The sequence below is a fragment of the Diaphorina citri genome, unplaced genomic scaffold (genome assembly GCF_000475195.1).
Source record: "Diaphorina citri unplaced genomic scaffold, Diaci psyllid genome assembly version 1.1 scaffold13, whole genome shotgun sequence".
Lineage (NCBI taxonomy): Eukaryota > Metazoa > Arthropoda > Insecta > Hemiptera > Psyllidae > Diaphorina > Diaphorina citri.
In genome coordinates, this window is record NW_007377452.1 from 541,297 (window position 1) to 562,495 (window position 21,199).

Sequence of the window (21,199 nt, forward strand, 5' to 3'; positions counted from 1 at the left end):
AGAGAGAAGGAAGACAGGATAGGAGGAAGCCAGCCGTTTTACCTTGGACCATTTATCAGTGTGCCACTGGATTTCGCAGTCGACCACGGCGCAATATTGTCGGTCGGGGGGCGGGGGTTGGGGACATTGTATGTTGGGAACCACTGAGGTAGAATTGCGCACCACTTCGTGAATGCATTGCACCTCCCGGAGTTGAATACCCAGACCTGGGGAAAGAATAGAGTAGAATAGAATAAAAAATAACTTGATTCGGTAAAATACATAGTATAACTTGTGTATACTGTCAGCAAAGGACTGAAAAGTCTCTTTTTCTCTCTATAATCTGGGATCGGAACTTACCGCATTTTTTCGAGCCGGACACTGTATGTTGGGAACCACTGAGGTAGAATTGCGCACCACTTCGTGAATGCATTGCACCTCCCGGAGTTGAATACCGAGACCTGGGGAAAGAATAGAGTAGAATAGAATAAAAAATAACTTGATTAGGTAAAATACATAGAATAACTTGTGTATACTGTCAGCAAAGGACTGAAAAGTATCTTTTTCTCTCTATAATCTGGGATCGGAACTTACCGCATTTTTTCGAGCAGGGCTGGAACTCCCCGGTTTGCCAGCGAGGGGGGCAGGAGAAATCGTTGCAGGTTCGATAGAGGACCTCAGGCTTGGTCTTGGGATCACACAGGCCTGGATGTACACTGCGCGAATCCTGGTCTCGAATACACATTACTATGGTCTCTTGAACCCCTGAGAGAAGGAATAATATCGATTGCAATTACATAGTACCAATAGAACGTTTCATGTATGGCCCAAAGGACCAAAATATTGGTTTAAAAATATCCGGCCCGAAGGGCCAAAATATCATATGGGTGACCATCTGGGCAATGGCATGTCCGAAACTGGAGTGTATCACTGTGCAACTCGTAGGTACAGGTATATGAAGATGGGATCTGACTCAATAACCGAGTAGTTCACTGAAAAGAGTAGTTCTTTTTATAACTAACTCACTCTTTACGCATCTCTAGTGCGGACTGCGGCTACGGCTTTACCTTGTAAACAGGACTTGGAGCATTGCGTGTAGTCATCGCTACGCCACGAGTATGTGAACGCGCCCTTGCTATGGCCCAAAGGGCCAAAATATCATATGGGTGACCATCTAGGCAATGACATGTCCGAAACTGGAGTATATCGCTGTGCAACTCGTGGGTACAGGTATATGAAGTTGGGATCTGACTCAATAACCGAGTAGTTCACTGAAAAGAGTAGTTCTTTTTATAACTAACTCACTCTTTACACATCTCTAGTGCGGCTACGGCTTTACCTTGTAAACAGGACTTGGAGCATTGCGTGTAGTCATCGCTACGCCACGAGTATGTGAACGCGCCCTTGCTACCCGAGACCACCTTGATTTCTTCATCTTGAAATGCCGCCGCTTCTAGTCTGTAAAATAGGCGAAAAACGTGCAATTTTTTGTTTTGTTATGTGTTGTTGGTTAAAAAATAAATATGAAAGTATTTAGGTAGGTACAATATCCTGTCTTCCTATCCTGTCTTCCTTCTCTGTTCGATTTCGGGACGATAGGACCGTAACAGTTACAGTTCCCTCTGTCAAACCTCTTAAAAAAAGAAAAAAAAGTTCTAGCCAGACAAAATTCTATTCTATTGTGTGTTATTCTATTCTATTGTGTGTTATTCTATTCTATTCTACATACTTGTGTTCCAATGCACACAGGGGCATCACACATCGTTGTCGATCGACAGGTTTCAGCTCCTCACATTGACTGTCGGGTACTGTCGCCAAGACTCGGGCATTCTCGAGATAGGTCTTGCATAGGACGGACCGGGTTTTGAACCCCTCACCGCACGGCACGCTGCAGTCTCTCCCTCGCTCTCTTTCTATCTATCCTTCTCTCTTTCCCTCCCTCTCCTTCCCTCTCTCTTTCTCTCTCTTTTTTATGTTGAGGTAAAGATCTAGAATAGAATATTGTAAGGCCTTCACTTCTTACGAAGACAAAGAAGAAGGAGAAGGAGAAGAAGAAGGAGGAAAAGGAGGGGAAATAAGAAGAGAGAGAGAGAGAGAGAGAGAGAAAAGAAAGAAAGATATAAGGAAGGAGAAGAAGAAGAAGGAGGAGGAGGAGGAAGAGGAGAAGAAGAAGAAGAAGAGGAGGAGGAGGGGGAATAAGAAAAAAATAGGAAAAGAGAGAGAGAGAGAAAGATATAACGATAAAGGAGGAGGAGGAGAAGGAGAAGAAGAAGAAGAAGAAGAAGAAGAAGAAGAAGAAGAAGAAGAAGAAGAAGAAGAAGTTCGTAGTATAGAAACAACGACTACATCAGACTCGTGTGGTCTGTGTCGTAGCATGCCCATCCCTCAGTCTCTCATCAGATCAACACGAGAACACCAGAAAGTAGAATCTAACCTGTACTAAACCACAAAAAAAGAGAAGCGAAATTCCAAAAGAAAAATACAGTAGAAATTCGATTATTTCAACTAATTGGGACCGGGGGTAGTTGAAATGATCGAGGTTGAAATGATCACTTTTTTAGAGCGTTTCCTCTGATAAGATAGGATGCCCTTCGAAAGATAGAAAAAAAACAATGGATTTTTGGAGTTGAAATAATCGAGGTTTCACTGTACCACTTTACTTACCCTAGTCTGGACGCCATCAATGTCTTGAGCACAGTAATATTTCCGACTGCGTATTCCCTTACCACATGGCACAGAACAGAGACCCCACGGCTCTGCAGCCCATCTGTAAACAATAGAATAGAATAGAATAGAATAGAACAGAATAGAATAGAATAAAATAGAATAAAATATAGATAGATAGACAGATTTATTTATTACTTCCTCTTTTACAAAAAAGGTCAGCTCCCATGGCGTAGTGGTCACTGCGCTCGCCTTGCACGCGGGAGACCCGGGTTCGATTCCCGGCGGGGCGGGACGATAAGACCGTAGCAGTTACAGCTCCCTCTGTCAAACCTCTTTTAAAAAATAAAAATAAATAAATAAAAAATAAAAAAAAATCTAGCCAGACAAAATTCTATTCTATTCTATAGTATTCTATTCTATTCTACTTACTTGTGTTCCAATGCACACAGGGGCATCACACATCGTTGCCTATCGACAGGTTTCACCTCCTCACATTGACTGTCGGGCACTGTCGCCAAGACTCGGGCATTCTCGAGATAGGTCTTGCATAGGACGGACCGGGTTTTGAACCCCTCACCGCACGGCACGCTGCAGTTAGACCACGGCTCAGTGACCCATCTGAAAAAATTAATAAAAAAATAAAATAAAATGAAAGTTTATATTAATATTAAAAAAAAGTTTTATTCGAGGTTTGATAGAGGGAGCTGTAACTATTAAGGTCTTATCGTCCCGAAATGGAAAAGAGAAGGAAGACAGGATAGGAGAAAGCTAGCCGTTCCGAGAACGAACCTTATCTGTTTAGGATAAAGTTCGACCCGGACGGGAATCGAACCCCTGACCTAGCGCTTACCAATGCAGGCGCATTACTCTCTCCGAGCTAACTAGGCTGGCTTTTTTTATTATTTTTTATCACCTCTTCCCTATTTCGTCTTCCCAGAACCTCAAGTGACCTAAATGGGAAGTATTATCTCAGGGATGATAAGGGACATACTACGGAATGGACACAGACCACACGAGTCTAAATGTTGTAGGTATAGTTCATCCAGATCAATGTGACAGCAATGAGTCATCAACCCAAAATGAAGGAACCAATCAGATTGCAGGAAATCCTTACATTGTTGCAATTCAGGTAAACGTCTATTTTTGATAAACTCTCTCTTCTAAAATGCAGAGGTAGCTCTAAGTTCAGAGGTTGGATTCCAGAACAGGTAAGGTGATATCCGCTTAACCTGACTTTGTTCAACTGTCGGAGGAAGCACTGTGCAAAATTAACTCCCCTTTAGAGATTCTCTACCATTGCACATGTGACATGTTTGGCAACAATGCCCATTTTTTTGCTGTCACATTGATCTGGACTAGCTTCCCCCTTAAAGATTCTCTACCATTGCACATGTGACATGTTTGGCAACAATGCCTATTTTTTTGCTGTCACATTGATCTGGACACAATATAGTTGTTTAATTTTTTACAATGTTTACCCATACGAAACAGATAGTTGTTTATGGTTATAGCATTGAAATGATCTCATATCTCACCTGTTTTTGGCCACACACGGTTCGACCATGCACTTCTCTTCAATCATAGGTCGCGCCCCCCTGCACTCCCCGTCTGGCAACGTCGCAAAGGTCTTGGAGAATTCGAGGAATATCTTGCACTTCACCTTTCGACGTGTTGTTTATGGTTATAGCATTGGAATGATCTCATATCTCACCTGTTTTTGGCCACACACGGTTCGACCATGCACTTCTCTTCAATCACAGGTCGCGCCCCCCTGCACTCCCCGTCTGGCAACGTCGCAAAGGTCTTGGAGAATTCGAGGAATATCTTGCACTTCACCTTTCGACGTCGCACGCCAGGGCCGCACGGAGCGCTGCAATCACTCCATTCATCTGGACTCCAACTGGGAATAGAATAGAATAGAATACCAATCAATCAAATCGTGAATTTATTTGTGTTAAAGCAGAGCCTTTTCACAATTTTGGTTAGAATAGAATAGGATAGAATATACCTTGTTTATCCTGTCAGAATGAGACTGAAAAGTCCCTTTACCTCAGCAGTCTAAACAAGATGACTGGCCCGTCCCGAACCGCAGTCAACCATCATGAGGACCTGTGTTTTTCCTTGGAAGCATGATAAACCCTTTGTAACTTTCAGCTGGAAATTATAAATGTTTTTTTCGTCAGACTCTCAATCAGCGCTAGCGAGAGTGATTGCTTTGGGCTGATATTTGGTTTTGGGGTTTGGCTTTGGGCTGACAAAAATTTTACCAGGGGTATGACCTTCGCACTCAACCTTTGCTTTTTTTAGCAACGAAAATTCAGGCCGGTATACTCCCTTTTTCTATTTTGTTAGCAACTTTTCTCTAATTTCTGTAGTGAGAAAAAGCATAACTTACGTGGGATCAGAGGGAGACTGAAAAGTCCCTTTACCCTAGCAGTCTAAACAAGATTACTTGGCCCGTCCCGAACCGCAGTCAACCATCATGAGGACCTGTGCTTTTCCTTGGAAGCATGATAAACCCTTTGTAACTTTCAGCTGGAAATTATACACGTTTTTTTCGTCAGACTCTCAATCAGCGCTAGCGAGGGTGATTGCTTTGGGCTGATATTTGGTTTTGGGGTTTGGCTTTGGGCTGACAAAAAACTTACGAGGGGTATGACCTTCGCACTCAACCTTTGCTTTTTTTAGCAACGAAAATTCAGCCCGGTATACTCCCTTTTTCTATTTTGTTAGCAACTTTTCTCTAATTTCTGTAGTGAGAAAAAGCATAACTTACGTGGGATCAGAGGGATTTTACGAGGGGTATGACCTTCGCACTCAACCTTTGTTTTTTTTTTAGCAACGAAAATTCAGCCCGGTATACTCCCTTTTTTTTTAAGAGGTTTGACAGAGGGAACTGTAACTGCTATGGTCTTATCGTCCCGAAATCGAAGAGAGAAGGAAGACAGGATAGGAGAAAGCCAGCCGTTTCCGAGAACGAACATTATCCCATCAGGATAAAATCCGCCCCGGGCGGGAATCGAACCCGCGGCCTAGCGCTTACAAGGCAGACGCACTACCAACTAAGCTAACTAGGCTGGCATACTCCCTTTTTCTATTTCGTAAGCAACTTTTCTCTAATTTCTGTAGTGAGAAAAAGCATAACTTACGTGGGATCAGAGGGAGAGAGTTTGCCAACCAGCTTCTCCGCGGTGGAATAGTTGTGAAACCTGTACTCCAACTCTAGAGTCCGCCCGTTCCAATCTGGGAAAAGACAAGAATTAATTTCATTCTTGGGCTTGTGCTGTTTGGTGCAGTGGTGATGAGACACCTGAGAACAGAGGTAGGTTATCAATAGATTTTTCCAACATATCTGGCTGGCTGGAGGACTTTCAATAAAATTTGAAATCTAGGGTTTTTGAAGCATTTTGAGATGATCTTGCTAATTTATTTCGCAAAAATCGAGAAAAAAATAATTCCGGCGCCATTGGCTTAAACTATACTGTAGACCAGATTCCAAAATTTTGGAGGATCCATCCCCCCCCCTACATCACTGATTGACCTCTCGACCCCCCCCTTCAATAGAACCCTGGATACGGCCCTGGTAAGTATGTAGGTACGTTTGTCTGTTTGCCAATTATACATATTCTCTCGAGACTTGAAATAGAGAGAAGTGAGAGAGAGTAAGGGAGAGAGAGAGAGAAAGGGCGAAAGAGAAAGAGAAAGAGAGAAGAAAATAAGTTAAAACAAATACCTATAAAAAGGAGGAGAGGTAGAAAGATAAAGTAGGGGAGAGAGAGTGAGAGAGAGAAAGGGAGAGGAGAAAGAGATAGTGAGAGAGAAGAAAGAGATAGTGAGAGGCAGATAGAGGCTTTTACTAAGGGAGGCGGAAGGAGAGAGAGAGAGAGACTTTTCCCTCTCTTTTTATCTCCAGGGAGCTGTACAAACAAATCTCTGAGAAGAAATTTAAAACTAAAAAAAAAAAAAATCAAGAAGTTTTCTTACGAGCTTCCCTCCCTTTCACTTCCTCCCTTCCTCCCTCTCTTTCTCATTCTCTCTCCCTCGCTCTCTCTGTCTCTCGCTCGCTCTATTTCTTTCTATCCCTCTCTCTTTTTATGTTGAGGTAAAGATCTAGACTAGAATATTGTAAGGCCTTCACTTCTTAAGAAGACAAGAAAGGAGGAGAAGAAGAAGAAGAAGGACAAAAAGAAGGAGGAAAAGGAGGGGGAATAAGAAGAGAGAGAGAAGAAAGAAAGATATAAGGAAGGAGAAGATTAAGAATAAAAAGTAAAAGAGAGATAGGAAGAAGAAGAAGGAGGAGGAGGAGGAAAAGAAGAAGAAGAAGAAGAAGAAGAAGGAGGAGGAGGAGGAGGAGGAAGAAAATAAAGAATTATTGTTTTCGACCCCCCACGGAAATTGAACTCAATTGACCCAAATCTAAACGAAACGACTTGGCACTTTAACCAGCACACTCGGGTTTAATGACTGTTTTATTATTATTATTATTATTATTATTATTATTATTATTATTATTATTGATTATTATTATTATTATTATATTATCATGTATTATTATTTTATTTATTATTATTATTATTATTATTTTTATTATTATTAGTATTATTATTATTATTATTATTATTATTATTATATTATTATTATTATTATCCTATTATATTTTTTATTGACGCGTTTTTTTTACTTTTTTTTGTGCCAACATTGTCTCCGTTCTGAAATTATCTTTTCTTTCTCTCTTCCTCCCTTCGTTTTTTTCCATCCTTTCTCTCCCCTTCCCTATCCTCTAAAACGTGTCTTTTGTGTCTAGTGTGTGTCTCTCTCTCCCTCTTCTGTTCTTCTCTTTCTTCTTCTCTCTCTCTCTTTCTCTCTCTCTTGAGGACAGTTCTAAGGTTGCTTAGGGTGAATAAAACGCAAATGTTTTTGTGTTTCCTCGGTCTTCACCTTCGTTTTATTAGGCTGGCCGTCCTGATCTTTTTCTGTCACTGCCGTTGAGATGTTTCATAGGGATTGGGATGTCTTGATAGTTCTAGACTTTCGTGAGTCGCCTTGTGTCCTATGAAGATACATTTCCTTAGTCGTAAATCTCTAAATAGCGTCTTTATTACAGCAGTGTTTTATGAATGTAATAGGGTGTTTCCATTATGTATTATTTTGTCAATTGCCTGCTATTATATTCACTTTAAATAAATAAATTAAATTTACAAGTTACCTAAATCTCTATAGGAGCTATTCCATTTTTGGTCAAGAGTGGCAAACCTCTTGCGTCGTTTTTTTTTTCTTTTTTTTTTTTTTTGCTTAACAAATTATTAATTTTCCCTAATACGTACTGCAACTCTTTTCCGTCTCGTTTCTCTGTCTTGCTCTCCACTCTCTTACACATCATTTTTCCTACACAGCACTCTTCTTCTTGGCTTCCTTTGGATTTTTAATTATCTCTCTCTCTCTCTCTCTCTCTCTCTCTCTCTCTCTCTCTCTCTCTCTCTCTCTCTCTCTTTCCCTCTCTCTCCTTCTCTCTTTCTCTCTCTCTCCTTAATTACCTACACTATGCTTAATGGACCACACTTACCTTCCCTCTCTTCCACTCTTTCTTTTGAACCAATTTATGTTCTTTTTAATTACATTTTCTTTTCATTCTTAATTTTATTATTTTAATCCAGAATAATATTAAAAAAAAAAGTTTTATTCGAGGTTTGATAGAAGGAGCTGTAACTACTAAGGTCTTATCGTCCCGAAATGGAAAAGAGAAGGAAGACAGGATAGGAGAAAGCCAGCCGTTCCGAGGACGAACATTATCCCATCAGGATAAAATCCGCGCCGGGCGGGAATCGAACCCTCGGCCTAGCGCTTACAAGGCAGACGCACTACCAACTAAACTAACTAGGCAGGCACTCAGACTTTTAATTTATCATTTCAATGAGGGACTCCGAAAATTTGCAGTATCCTGCCAACCTGGGAAAAAAAGTGTACCCATTTGAAATTTTATAATGGATGAGTGAGAAAGAGACGGAGAGAGAGAGAGAGAGAGAGAGAGAGAGAGAAAGAGACGGAGAGAGGGAGAGAGAAAGAGACGGAGAGAGAAGTAGGGAGAGAGAGAGAGACTTCAGACTTTTAATTTATCATTTCAATGAGACACTCCGAAAATTTGCAGTATCCTGCCAACCTGGGAAAAAAAAAGTGTACCCATTTGAAATTTTATAATGGATGAGTGAGAAAGAGACGGAGAGAGAGAGAGAGAGAGAGAGAGAGAGAGAGAGAGAAAAGAGAATTTCGAAGCAAAAAGAGGAAGACGTGAAGAAGAAGGAAAATAAATATGTGGGAGATAGGAGAGAGAGAAAGAGACGGAGAGAGAAGTAGGGAGAGAGAGAGAAAGAGAGAGAGAGAGAAAAGAGAATTTCGAAGCAAAAAGAGGAAGACGTGAAGAAGAAGGAAAAGAAATATGTGGGAGATAGGGAGGGAGAAAGAAAAAGAAAGGAGAGAGAGAGAGAGAGAGAAAGAGAAATAGAGAGGGAAAAGACAGGAAGGGGCAAAAAGCGGACCTAATGTTTTTCATAATAAATTAGAGAGAGAGAGAGGGGGGGAAGTAGAGAAATATTATTTATTTATTTTATATTGAAAGTAAAAAGTTTGTCCTGAATACAGATGAGAGGGAGAAAGAGAATTTCGAAGCAAAAAGAGGAAGACGTGAAGAAGAAGGAAAATAAATATGTGGGAGATAGGGAGGGAGAAAGAAAAAGAGAAATAGAGAGGGAAAAGACAGGAAGGGGCAAAAAGCGGACCTAATGTTTTTCATAATAAATTAGAGAGAGAGGGGGGGAAGTAGAGAAATATTATTTATTTATTTTATATTGAAAGTAAAAAGTTTGTCCTGAATACAGATGAGAGGGAGAGAGAGAGGGGGAGAGAGAGAGAGGGAGAGAGAGAGAAGGGGAAGAGAGAGGGAGAGAGAGAGAGGAGAGAGAGAGAGAAGGGGGAGAGAGAGAAGGGGAAGAGAGAGGGAGAGAGAGAGGAGAGAGAGAGAGAGAAGGGGGAGAAAGTTCATTTCATTAACTTTTTTCTTATTCTCCAAATAATTTTTCTTCTTCTTCTCCTTCTCTTCTAATATTAGGTACTTCTCTCCTTCTTCTTCTCCTCCTTTTCTTCTTCTTCATTTTTACTACTTTATATTTTTTTTTTCATATTCCATGCTCTTTTTCCTTTTCTTCTACCTTTCTTTTTCACCATCATTATCGTCATTGGGTTTTCTAGTCGTACCATCATCTTGGTTTTCCACAATATTACACAGTGCCTTAGATTTTCCAATGGGGGAGTTGCAATTAGGAAAATATTAATAAAAGGTCGATTCCTACGTAAAAAGTTGTGAAAAAATAAATCTGGAATGTTAAGAATTCGTCTAGGTCTCTGGGTGACCTATCATGCGAGTAGGTATACCCGTAGACACCTTGGTAATCTTAAATACTCTACTGGGAACTCTTGTTTTCCGAAAAACCAGATTGAAATAGGGAGATATCACAGAGAGGGAGCAGAGAATGAGAGAACCTTCCAATCTGAAATCAGAAGAGAGAATGAGCTCTGACAAAAATCTAGGTCCGAAGAAACCTCCCCTTGACCCCCTACTACCAAAACTAGAGTAGGGGATCAGGGGAAATGTAGGGGGTTCAGGTTAGGTTTCTCCTACATCTTAACCATGGGTTTGGAGATTCTTCTGTGGTTATTAAGATAGAAATTACATTGATACATAGATAGAAATTACATTGATACATCGTCTTTTACAGTTGTTTCGATTTGTTCGCGGTATCCGCGGTTTGTTCGCGGTATCCGCGGTTTGTTCGCGGTATCCGCGGTTTGTTCGCGGTATCCGCGGTTTGTTCGCGGTATCCGCGGTTTGTTCGCGGTATCCGCGGTTTGTTCGCGGTATCCGCGGTTTGTTCGCGGTATCCGCGGTTTGTTCGCGGTATCCGCGGTTTGTTCGCGGTATCCGCGGTTTGTTCGCGGTATTCGCGACTTGTTCGCGGTATTCGCGACTTGTTCGCGGTATTCGCGACTTGTTCGCGGTATTCGCGACTTGTTCGCGGTATTCGCGTTAAGATGTAGGAGAAACCTAACCTGAACCCCCTACATTTCCCCTGATCCCCTACTCTAGTTTTGGTAGTAGGGGGTCAAGGGGAGGTTTCTTCGGACCTAGATTTTTGTCAGAGCTCATTCTCTCTTCTGCTTTCAGATTGGAAGGTTCTCTCATTCTCTGCTCCCTCTCTGTGATATCTCCCTATTTCAATCTGGTTTTTCGGAAAACAAGAGTTCCCAGTAGAGTATTTAAGATTACCAAGGTGTCTTTCCTATGGAATTTTTCACGAGGAATCGATTGGTGTACATATCAACTCTTGATTAGTGACTTGGGGTCTGTTCTCGGAACGTCTGGATTTTTCCTATCCTGCCCTCCTGTCTTCGATTTCGAGACGATAAGTTCTCCTTCGTTACAGTTCCTTCTACAGCTGTGTCCACACATAGTCGATCGTGAGGTCAAAACTCGGAAAAAGTAACTCTAGAAGGTCTAAAATTCAATTTTTAATTGCAGTCCTAATGAAAAAGTTCGAAGAGTTGTGACGTCAGATTTCACGTCAAAATGCGCAGAAACGCTTGCCTACGGGAGAGTATGCCGTGACGTCAAAGTTTACGATTTACCGGATTTTTTAAATCGATTTTTCTCGGTATCTAGAAGTCGTAGAAGAAGAAGAAAAATTCCGTTGGTCCTCATTTTTCTGCTCTATGACTTGGAAACATCACCCAAGTAAGCGCAACTGATCTATTGGGTGGTTCACCGTTATTTTCTTTCTTTTTTTTTTATTGAGTACCAATCAAACAACTGCTACCGGTTTCATTTCGTAGTATCGCAACAACGACTACATCAGACTCGTGTGGTATGTGTCGTAGCATGCCCATCCCTTAGTCTCTCATCAGATCAACACGAGAACACCAGAAAGTAGAATCTAACCTGTACTAATCCATAAAAAAAGAGAAGCGAAATTCCAAAAGAAAAATACAGTAGAAATTCGATTATTTCAACTAATTGGGACCGGGGGTTGTTGAAATGATCGAGGTTGAAATGATCACTTTCTATGATCGTTTCCTCTGATAAGATAGGATGCCCTTCGAAAGATAGAAAAAAAACAATGGATTTTGGAGTTGAAATAATCGAGGTTTCACTGTACCACTTTACTTACCCTAGTCTGGACGCCATCAATGTCTTGAGCACAGTAATATTTTAAACCGCGGATACCGCGAACAAATCGAAACAACTGTAAAAGACAATGTATCAATGTAATTTCTATCTTAATAACCACAGAAGAATATCCAAACCCATGGTTAAGATGTAGGAGAAACCTACTCTAGTTTTGGTAGTAGGGGGTCAAGGGGAGGTTTCTTCGGACCTAGATTTTTGTCAGAGCTCATTCTCTCTTCTGCTTTCAGATTGGAAGGTTCTCTCATTCTCTGCTCCCTCTCTGTGATATCTCCCTATTTCAATCTGGTTTTTCGGAAAACAAGAGTTCCCAGTAGAGTATTTAAGATTACCAAGGTGTGTTTCCTATGGAATTTTTCACGAGGAATCGATTGGTGTACATATCAACTCTTGATTAGTGACGTAGGGTCTGTTCTCGGAACGTCTGGATTTTTCCTATCCTGCCCTCCTGTCTTCGATTTCGAGACGATAAGTTCTCCTTCGTTACAGTTCCTTCTACAGCTGTGTCCACACATAGTCTATCGATGTCAAAACTCGGAAAAAGTAAATTTAAAAGGTCTAAAATTCAATTTTTATTTGCTGTCCTAAAGAAATAGTTCGAAGAGTTGTGACGTCAGATTTCACGTCAAAATGCGCAGAAACGCTTGCCTACGGGAGCGTATCCCGTGACGTCAAAGTTTACGATTTACCGGATTTTTTAAATCGATTTATCTCGGTATCTAGAAGTCGTAGAAGAAAAAGAAAAATTCCGTTGGTCCTCATTTTCTGCTCTATGACTTTGAAACATCACCCAAGTAAGCGCAACTGATCTATTGGGTGGTTCACCGTTATTTTCTTTCTTTTTTTTTATTGAGTACCAATCAAACAACTGCTACCGGTTTCATTTCGTAGTATCGAAACAACGACTACATCAGACTCGTGTGGTCTGTGTCGTAGCATGCCCATCCCTTAGTCTCTCATCAGATCAACACGAGAACACCAGAAAGTAGAATCTAACCTGTACTAAACCATAAAAAAGAGAAGCGAAATTCCAAAAGAAATATACAGTAGAAATTCGATTATTTCAACTAATTGGGACCGAGGGTAGTTGAAATGATCGAGGTTGAAATGATCACTTTTTAAGAGCGTTTCCTCTGATAAGATAGGATGCCCTTCGAAAGATAGAAAAAAAAACAATGGATTTTGGGGTTGAAATAATCGAGGTTTCACTGTACCACTTTACTTACCCTAGTCTGGACGCCATCAATGTCTTGAGCACAGTAATATTTCCGACTGCGTATTCCCTTGCCACATGGCACAGAACAGAGACCCCACGGCTCTGCAACCCATCTGTAAACAATAGAACAGAACAGAATAGAATAGAATAGAATAGAACAGAATAGAATAGAACAGAATAGAATAGAATAAAATAAAGATAGATAGACAGATTTATTTGTTACTTCCTCTTTTACAAAAAAGACTTCATTTGTTCCACTAGGTACAAGTAGTACTTTTCGGGAACATTAAAATTTCTATTGTAGGTAATTCTTTCTATATTATTAAATAGAGTAGAACAGGATTAGGATAAAATAGAGTACCTAGAACAGAATAAAATAACCATAGATTAGAACAGAGGTTCTCAAACTGGGGGGCGCGCCCCCCAGTTTGAAAAACCCATAGGTAAAAATAATATACCGAAGGGTTGGGGCGTGAAAAAATGAGAATATGCCCAAAGGGGCGCCATGCAAAAATGTTTGAGAACCCCTGGATTAGAACAAAATAAAAATAGAATAAAGTATGCCTAAAATGTGTAGAATACAGAACAAAAGAATAAAAAGTAAAGAACAAAATAAAAGAGGGTTGCACATTGCCTACTCAAAAGATATGTCCGGCGTTCATAAAAAAAGGGGATTAAAAAAGGCCACTGATTTCGGCGAAAATAACTTCTTATCTAACTCTAACGCTGCTTAGCTTTGTATCTTGTTCTTGTAAAATATTTAAAAAAAAAAAAAAAATAAAAAAAAATCTGGTGTCAAATGAAAGGGGGGATTTTTTTCACATTTTCTCACACAAATGAGCTCTGATCTCGAAATTTGTCGCGACGACCTATGAACTCAAAGCGAAAAAGTTTTAGGTAACACTTCAGTCGTTAATTTAAGACCGGTTTTAGCATTACCTATGTTAAACTACGCCGAGGAAGGCCAATAAATGGATGGGTGACTTAAACATTATATTGGGAATCAAGGCAGAACGGGCTCTAGTCTTGATTTTAAATCATTACGTATATTGGGAGTAAAGGGAGAACAGGCTCTAGTCTTGATTTTAAATCATTACATGAAAGTAAAATCAAAAAATCATAATAATAAACTGAATATTAAACAAATTAGGTTGGTACATAGGTACTAATTTTCTTTAATCACGATCGAATAAACTAGGGGCTAAAAAATTCCCGGAGGGACGGGCCCAGCTTGTTTAAAAATTAACCAATCAGATTGGTTAATCCAAGAGTTAAACTGAAACCCAGTTTAAATTTGTATTGTGGCCCCGGCCATAATAAACTCTAATTAAATATAAATTAAGCAAATTAAAATAATTATCTAGACTCTAGACTGAAAGCTTTCATACAATAAGGGTCTCATCCTGCAAAAGGTCCTCTTTGTGTAAAACGACTTTTCTCATGCGGAATATTGTTGAGAATTAGTCCCAAAAAGAATCATGTTGATACCTCTATTATTCATCAAAACCAAACTGGCTTAAAAAAAAAAAAAAAAAAAAAAAAAAAAAAAAAACCTACAAACTCTTTTTTCTCACTTAATTTTTCCTCGCTCATGGCACCCATTCGTTCTTCTAAAATCTGAAAGTCAAACAACACAGTGGTTAGTACAGGTTTGGTTGCTTGTCTGTCTGTTTGTTCGTCTGTTGTTTTTTTTCTATAACTAATAGGATATTTTCTATTTTTTTCCAACCCAACAATTCCTTCAAAAGCTCAATAAAACTTAGAGCTGAATCCCCTCGTCTAAAATGTCGTATTTTATTTAACAATAGATCAGTTGCGTTTACTTGGGTGATGTTTCAAAGTCATAGAGCAGGAAAAATGAGGACCAACGGAATTTTTCTTTTTCTTGACTTCTAGAGAAATCGATTTAAAAAATACCGGTAAGTCGTAAACTTTGACGTCACGGCATACGCTCCCGTAGGCGATGACGTCATAATTCATGACTCCCGGTTCGTTTGTTTGTGCGCAAGCGTTTCTGCGCATTTTGACGTGAAATCGGACGTCACAACTCTTCGAACTTTTTCATTAGAACGGCAATAAAGAGGTATATTATATTGTTACTTTTAAGGCCCTTTTTCAAGAGGTATCGTCTAATATATTGCTACTTTCAAGGGCCCTATTTCTATTCTATTGTTACTTTCAAGGTTCCTATTTCAAGAGGCATCGTCTAATATATTGCTACTTTCAAGGGCCCTATTTCTATTCTATTATTACTTTCAAGGGTCCTATTTCAAGAGGTATAATCTATTCTATTGTAACTTTCAAAGGCCCTATTTCTATTATATTGTGACTTTCTAGGGACCTATTTCTATTCTATTGTGATTTTCAAGGGACCTATTTCTATTCAATTGTGACTTACAAGGGCCCTATTTATATTTTATTGTGACTTTCAAGGGCCTATTTCTATTCTATTGTTACTTTCAAAGGCCCTATTTCTATTATATTGTGACCTTTAAGGGCCCTATTTCTATTCTATTGTGGTTTTCAAGGGACCTATTTCTATTCAATTGTGACTTCCAGGGGCCCTATTTATATTTTATTGTGACTTTCAAGGGTCCTATTTCAAGAGGTACCTATAATCTATTCTATTGTAACTTTCAAAGGCCCTATTTCTATTATATTGTGACTTTCTAGGGCACTATTTCTATTCTATTGTGATTTTCAAGGGACCTATTTCTATTCTATTGTGATTTTCAAGGGCCTATTTCTATTCTATTGTCACTTTCAAGGGCCACTCACCTGGCACAGTCCATTGATACACATATCCAGACTGGCGCCCGTACATCTCGTTCCATCTTGGACCCGGGAATTCAAAGTAACTATGTCCCCATTCTGAGTGATACACGTTAAGGCGCACGGGTTTTCGGCCTCGATATGGGGCGCCCAAATTGTCGTTCAGGTGATAGCGGTAACAAATATTGGCCAGAACCAAAGATTGGTACCAAATTCAAGCGTTAGCGACACCAAATATGTTCTTAGTTAATGTCAAGAATTGACCTAGGCCATTTTCTTGAAGCCGGAGGTAAAACAGCACCAAATATTGGTCACATTAATCACCCAGATAGGCACGCGGCACCAAATATCGTCCACTACTCCTCCGGCCGAGCATCGCCTCTTTTACTTGGCGGCACCAAATGGTCCGGCAGCTCCGTGGGAATATCGTAGCCGCCAATTTTCACCTGGATCAAGTGCATGGCCAGCGCAAACTCATCCGCATCTAGGAAACCATCCTTATCCACGTCGGAAAGCTTCCAGATTTTCCCGAGAACAGAGTTGGGCAACTTCGATTTGACCATTTCTGCTTTGGCGTTGGCGCCGGTAACTTTCCCGTCGACTGGATTGAGGGAGGAAAAGATCGAGTCGTATTTGTGCCGATCCTTGTTGACGATCCAGTCTGGTTCGCCTTGACCGGCGTCGATGCCTGGGGACAGCGAAAATGGAAGGGGGATTTGGGTTGGGTTAGAAAGTTAGAACAGGAGTTAGAAAATATATATAGAAAAATGGCAAAATAGAATAAGTAAATCAGAGTAAAAGAGATATGATTTTACTATGTATCCAAGTATCAAGATTCAACTTTTCAAGTCTTTATTGGGATATATCAGCCGTTCTCAAACTTTATTTGTTGTGGAGCACCATGAGACTGCTGTAAATTTTACAAAGTAAGAAATGAATTATTTTGTCTGAAAATTTCTTTCGGAGCAGTGGTGCTCCGGGGAGGACAGTTTAAGAACCACTGGGATAGACCATAGAAATGTTCATTAATTTTTTAAAGAATAAAACCTCGAATGGAAAAGTATAAAAGGAAACTAGTTGGTGTAACATTTTTATATATTTTTTTTTTTTTCAAAATGTCAATAGAATAGAATAAAATCAAATAGAATAAAATAAGATCGAATAGAATAGAATAGAATCAAATCAAATAGAATAGAATAGAATTTACCTTCGCCTCGCTTATACCCAAACGGACTGACCATGTCTTTGACACCATCAAAAGCGCCTCCCTTCAACACGGGCGCTGCCACGCGTGCTTCATCATCCATCGGTATTTGCTGCATAAGATGTGCTATATCTTCCGATAACATTTTGTCTACAACCTGTAACACAAAACAGGTGTGATATGCACACATGTTTAAAATTAGATATGTTAAATATATGTTGTATATTGGCAAAAGAGAAGAAAGGGTGCCACTTCCCGAGGTATCTGCTACAAAAGATGTGCTATATCTTCCGCCAGCATTTTGTCCGCCACCTGTAAAACACAAAACGGATGTTAAAAATGTTAACCATCTGTTGTAAATTGGAAGAAAAAGTGTCACATCTCTCGGTATTTGCTGCATTAGATGTGCTATATCTTCCTGATAACATTTTGTCTACCACCTGTAACACAAAACAGGTGTGATATGCACACGTGTTTAATTAGATATGTTAAATATATGTTGAATATTGGCAAACGAAAAGAAAGAGTGCCACTTCCCGAGGTATCTGCTACAAAAGATGTGCTATATCTTCCGCCAGCATTTTGTCCACCACCTGTAAAACACAAAACGGGTGTTAAAAATGTTAACCATCTGTTGTAAATTGGAAGAAAAAGTGTCACATCTCTCGGTATTTGCTGCATTAGATGTGCTATATCTTCCATGTTTAATTAGATATGTTAAATATATGTTGTATATTGGCAAACGAAAAGAAAGAGTGCCACTTCCCGAGGTATCTGCTACAAAAGATGTGCTATATCTTCCGCCAGCATTTTGTCCACCACCTGTAAAACACAAAACGGGTGTTAAAAATGTTAACCATCTGTTGTAAATTGGAAGAAAAAGTGTCACATCTCTCGGTATTTGCTGCATTAGATGTGCTATATCATCTTCCGCCAACATTTTGTCCACCACCTGTAACACAAAACAGATGTTAAATATGTTAACCATCTGTTGTAAGACATCATAATAATTTTATTGATTTCTTTCTTAATTTCTCTCAACATCTCTCTTTTATTCCCTCTAAGTACTTGTGTACTTTTTTACGGACAAACTTTTCTTATATTTGTTTCACTTTATATTTCACTGTCGTCAGTGAGATGTTAATCATGTAATATCTTAATTCTGTTGTTGTTGTTGTTGTTGTTGTTGTTGTTGTTGTTGTTGTTTTTTTCAAATGCTCGGAGTTGACTATTAGGTCATTTTCCCTCGTGCATCCCAATACTTTGCTACCAAGTTGTCGTTGTTTGAAAGGCCAGGACATATCAATAAATGTTCTGCGTTCAATACCTTAATTCTAATTTTTATACCTTAATTCTAATATCTCAATTCTAATTCTGTCGTTGTTTATTTCTTTGAGTTTATTTGGTATCGCAAGATAAACGTTATGTTCTATTCTATATTACCTCGATCAGACGTGGCCTCAGGGTTTGGAACTTGGTGAAGTCGTGATGTTGTAAAAGCTCCTGCATCTTTTCCACCTTAGGAAAATCACCTGCAACAGAATAATAAAATAAACATTTCATTGAAGAGCCTTTAAGCAGTGGCGTAGCATGGTCTAAATTCAAGTGTAGGGCACTAATTTCCATCATCCATGGTTCTTCATGGATTGGCATATTTTTCGGATCTGACTGGGATAAAAAGGGATTTAGTGATTTTAAGGGATTTTTAACCATTTTAAGGGATAATAATTTTTATTTATCTAATAAAAATACATTAATTATTTATTTATTTAAAGTCAATATTTAAGGGTATTTGAGTGAAATTTCGAGTGTATGGCCGCCATACACGCCCTACATGGACGCTACGCCACTGCCTTTAAGTAATGCGAAAGCGGTACCAAGGTACAATCTAAAAAAAAAAAATAAATAAAAAAAATCACTATTTTCATTGAAGATTATTGAAAAATGGAAACTGATTGCCGTAGACTTCGGAGGGGCACTTACACTCGTATTTATGAACAAGAATGATCGCTCTTAGATCAGTCTCAAGTCAAAATTGACCAATCAAATGCCTTGAGACTATGCTTAGCACGAACTTAAGAGCCAGCATTTTGTTCATAAATATGGGTGTTAGTAATGCTATGATATCCATAAAGAGGCTCTGCTGTACTGCAACAACTTTTAAATCTGAAACGAGAACCCAGGATAAATTCGGTGACTGTGGACATCAAATGGATGGGTGACTTACCCGGTGAGATCTGATATTCGCGTTGGATCTGCTTGTATATCTCATCCAATTTCTTGATGAGTTCCTTCTTCTTGCCAAAAACTAAAGTGACTTACTGGTCACCCAGGTTAAATTCGGTGAGTTTGGACATGAAATGGATGGGTGACTTACCCGGTGAGATCTGATATTCGCGTTGGATCTGCTTGTATATTTCATCTAATTTCTTGATTAGTTCCTTCTTCTTGCCTTCTTTACCAAAAACTGACGGCATGTCTTTGCGAAGTGCGGATATAATGTAGGCTTGAACCTGAAAACAGAATTAGATGTCGAAGATCTATTCAGAGAGAAGATATCAGGAAAAAAGATGAATACCCCGTTTTTATCTCGTAGCAATCACAACTGCTAAATTAGACTCTTATGGTCTGTGTCGTAGCGTGCCATAGAATGAACTAGTACTTCAGTTAACTGTAGAACTTTCACTGGAAAAGGACCTTTACAAAATCCCTTGTGTTGAACATTTTTGCCAATTTCATCAAGGATAAAACATTTGAAAATCACGATGAAATAAACATACCTCTTGTGGTCTGTGTCGTAGCGTGCCATAGAATGAACTAGTACTTCAGTTAACTGTAGAACTTTCTCTGGACGAGGACCTTTACAAAATCCCTTGTGTTGAACATTTTTGCCAATTTCATCAAGGATAAAACATTTGAAAATCACGATGAAATAAACATACAGACATACTGACAAGTTAAAGGAAAAAAAAAAATAATAATAATAATAATCATTAATAAGAAAATAGTCTGTTAATAGCTGTTGTAGCTTCTGGTTTCAGCTGATTGGTGCCGCGCCTCAGGCGAAACTTTTTACTTACCTTGGCAAGTCGTGCCCGTTTAATCAGGTCGTTTAGTTTGCGCAGGGCTGCGTGAGAGAGAGAGAGAGAGAGAGAGAGAGAGAGAGATGGAAGAATAGAAGAAAAGGACAAAGTATGCCACACTTGCCACGGCCACACCTCAATACAGTACAGGGGGTCAAAAAAAGAAAGAAAGAAAGAAAGAAAGAAAGAAAGAGAGAGAGAGAGAGAGAGAGAGAGAGAGAGAGATGGAAGAATAGAAGAAAAGGACAAAGTATGCCACACTTGCCACAGCCACACCTATCTTCAAATAGGCGTCGATTGACGTCGTGCACCAGAGGCTGGTCCCAGAAGCTGCCTATGTAGACGCGGGCTACCTCGGGGGTTTGAAGAACTTTGCCTGAAACCGCGTTGCAAATAAAATTTACATCATTTTTTTTTTTTTTAAATTAAGCAAGGTCTATAGTAATAACTAAGCATTGTACAATATTAAACCCATAAAATAAACGAGACCTTTTTAGACTGCTGGGGTAAAGGGACTTTAGTCTCATTCGAGCAGGATAAACAAGGTATATTCTATTCAAATCTATTGAGGAATTTTCAATTGTGTTAAGCATACATAAATGCTTGCCACACATATCGTTCCCAAGGTAGTACAGCTAGATAAATTTCATGACTTGACCTGGACTAGAACCACCAACCTCTAGACTTTACACTTATAGGTACTCTGGAGAACTACCGACGCATCGATCCCAAAAATCTGTTTGGACAAAATTCAATTCATACGCGTAAATATGCTGTTAGTAATAGGCGGAGTCCAGTTCTTGTGTTAAACCATAAGAAAAGGGAATACAAGTACAATTTAAAGAAAGAAAGAGATGGAAGAATAGAAGAAAAGGACAAAGTATGCCACACTTGCCACAGCCACACCTCAATACAGTAGGGGTCAAAGAAAGAGAGAGAGAGAGAGAGAAAGAGAGAGAGAGAGAGAGAGAGAGAGAGAGAGAGAGAGAGAGAGAGAGAGAGAGAGAGAGGGGGAAGAAGAGAAGAAAAAGAAAAAGTGTGCCACA

At 39.5% G+C, this 21,199-nt stretch overlaps 2 protein-coding genes across 2 annotated transcripts in view; both read right to left on the reverse strand.

The window, feature by feature from the left end:
* Positions 1–42: 42 nt before the first annotated feature.
* Positions 43–15,928, reverse strand: LOC108252089 (ADAMTS-like protein 1; the record flags this gene model as incomplete). The annotated part of the gene is made up of 9 exons (XM_026821756.1): positions 15,873–15,928; positions 13,105–13,207; positions 5,796–5,956; positions 4,483–4,546; positions 4,182–4,306; positions 3,076–3,264; positions 1,319–1,437; positions 574–744; positions 43–206 (listed from the first exon to the last, which is right to left on the reverse strand). Coding segments are annotated over exons 1-9 (1,152 nt in total), but the record flags the coding sequence as incomplete, so codon positions are not given.
* Positions 15,929–16,038: 110 nt separating this feature from the next.
* LOC103506863 (EH domain-containing protein 1) overlaps positions 16,039–21,199 on the reverse strand; it is a 25,714-nt gene continuing 20,553 nt past the window's right edge. The window contains exons 8-11 of the mRNA XM_008471286.3: positions 19,448–19,583; positions 18,514–18,602; positions 17,074–17,227; positions 16,039–16,554 (exon numbers count right to left, since the gene is read on the reverse strand). Of these exons, the coding sequence (XP_008469508.1) occupies positions 16,223–16,554; positions 17,074–17,227; positions 18,514–18,602; positions 19,448–19,583 (711 nt within the window). The 3' untranslated portion in view covers positions 16,039–16,222. The remainder of the gene's footprint in view (positions 16,555–17,073; positions 17,228–18,513; positions 18,603–19,447; positions 19,584–21,199) is intronic.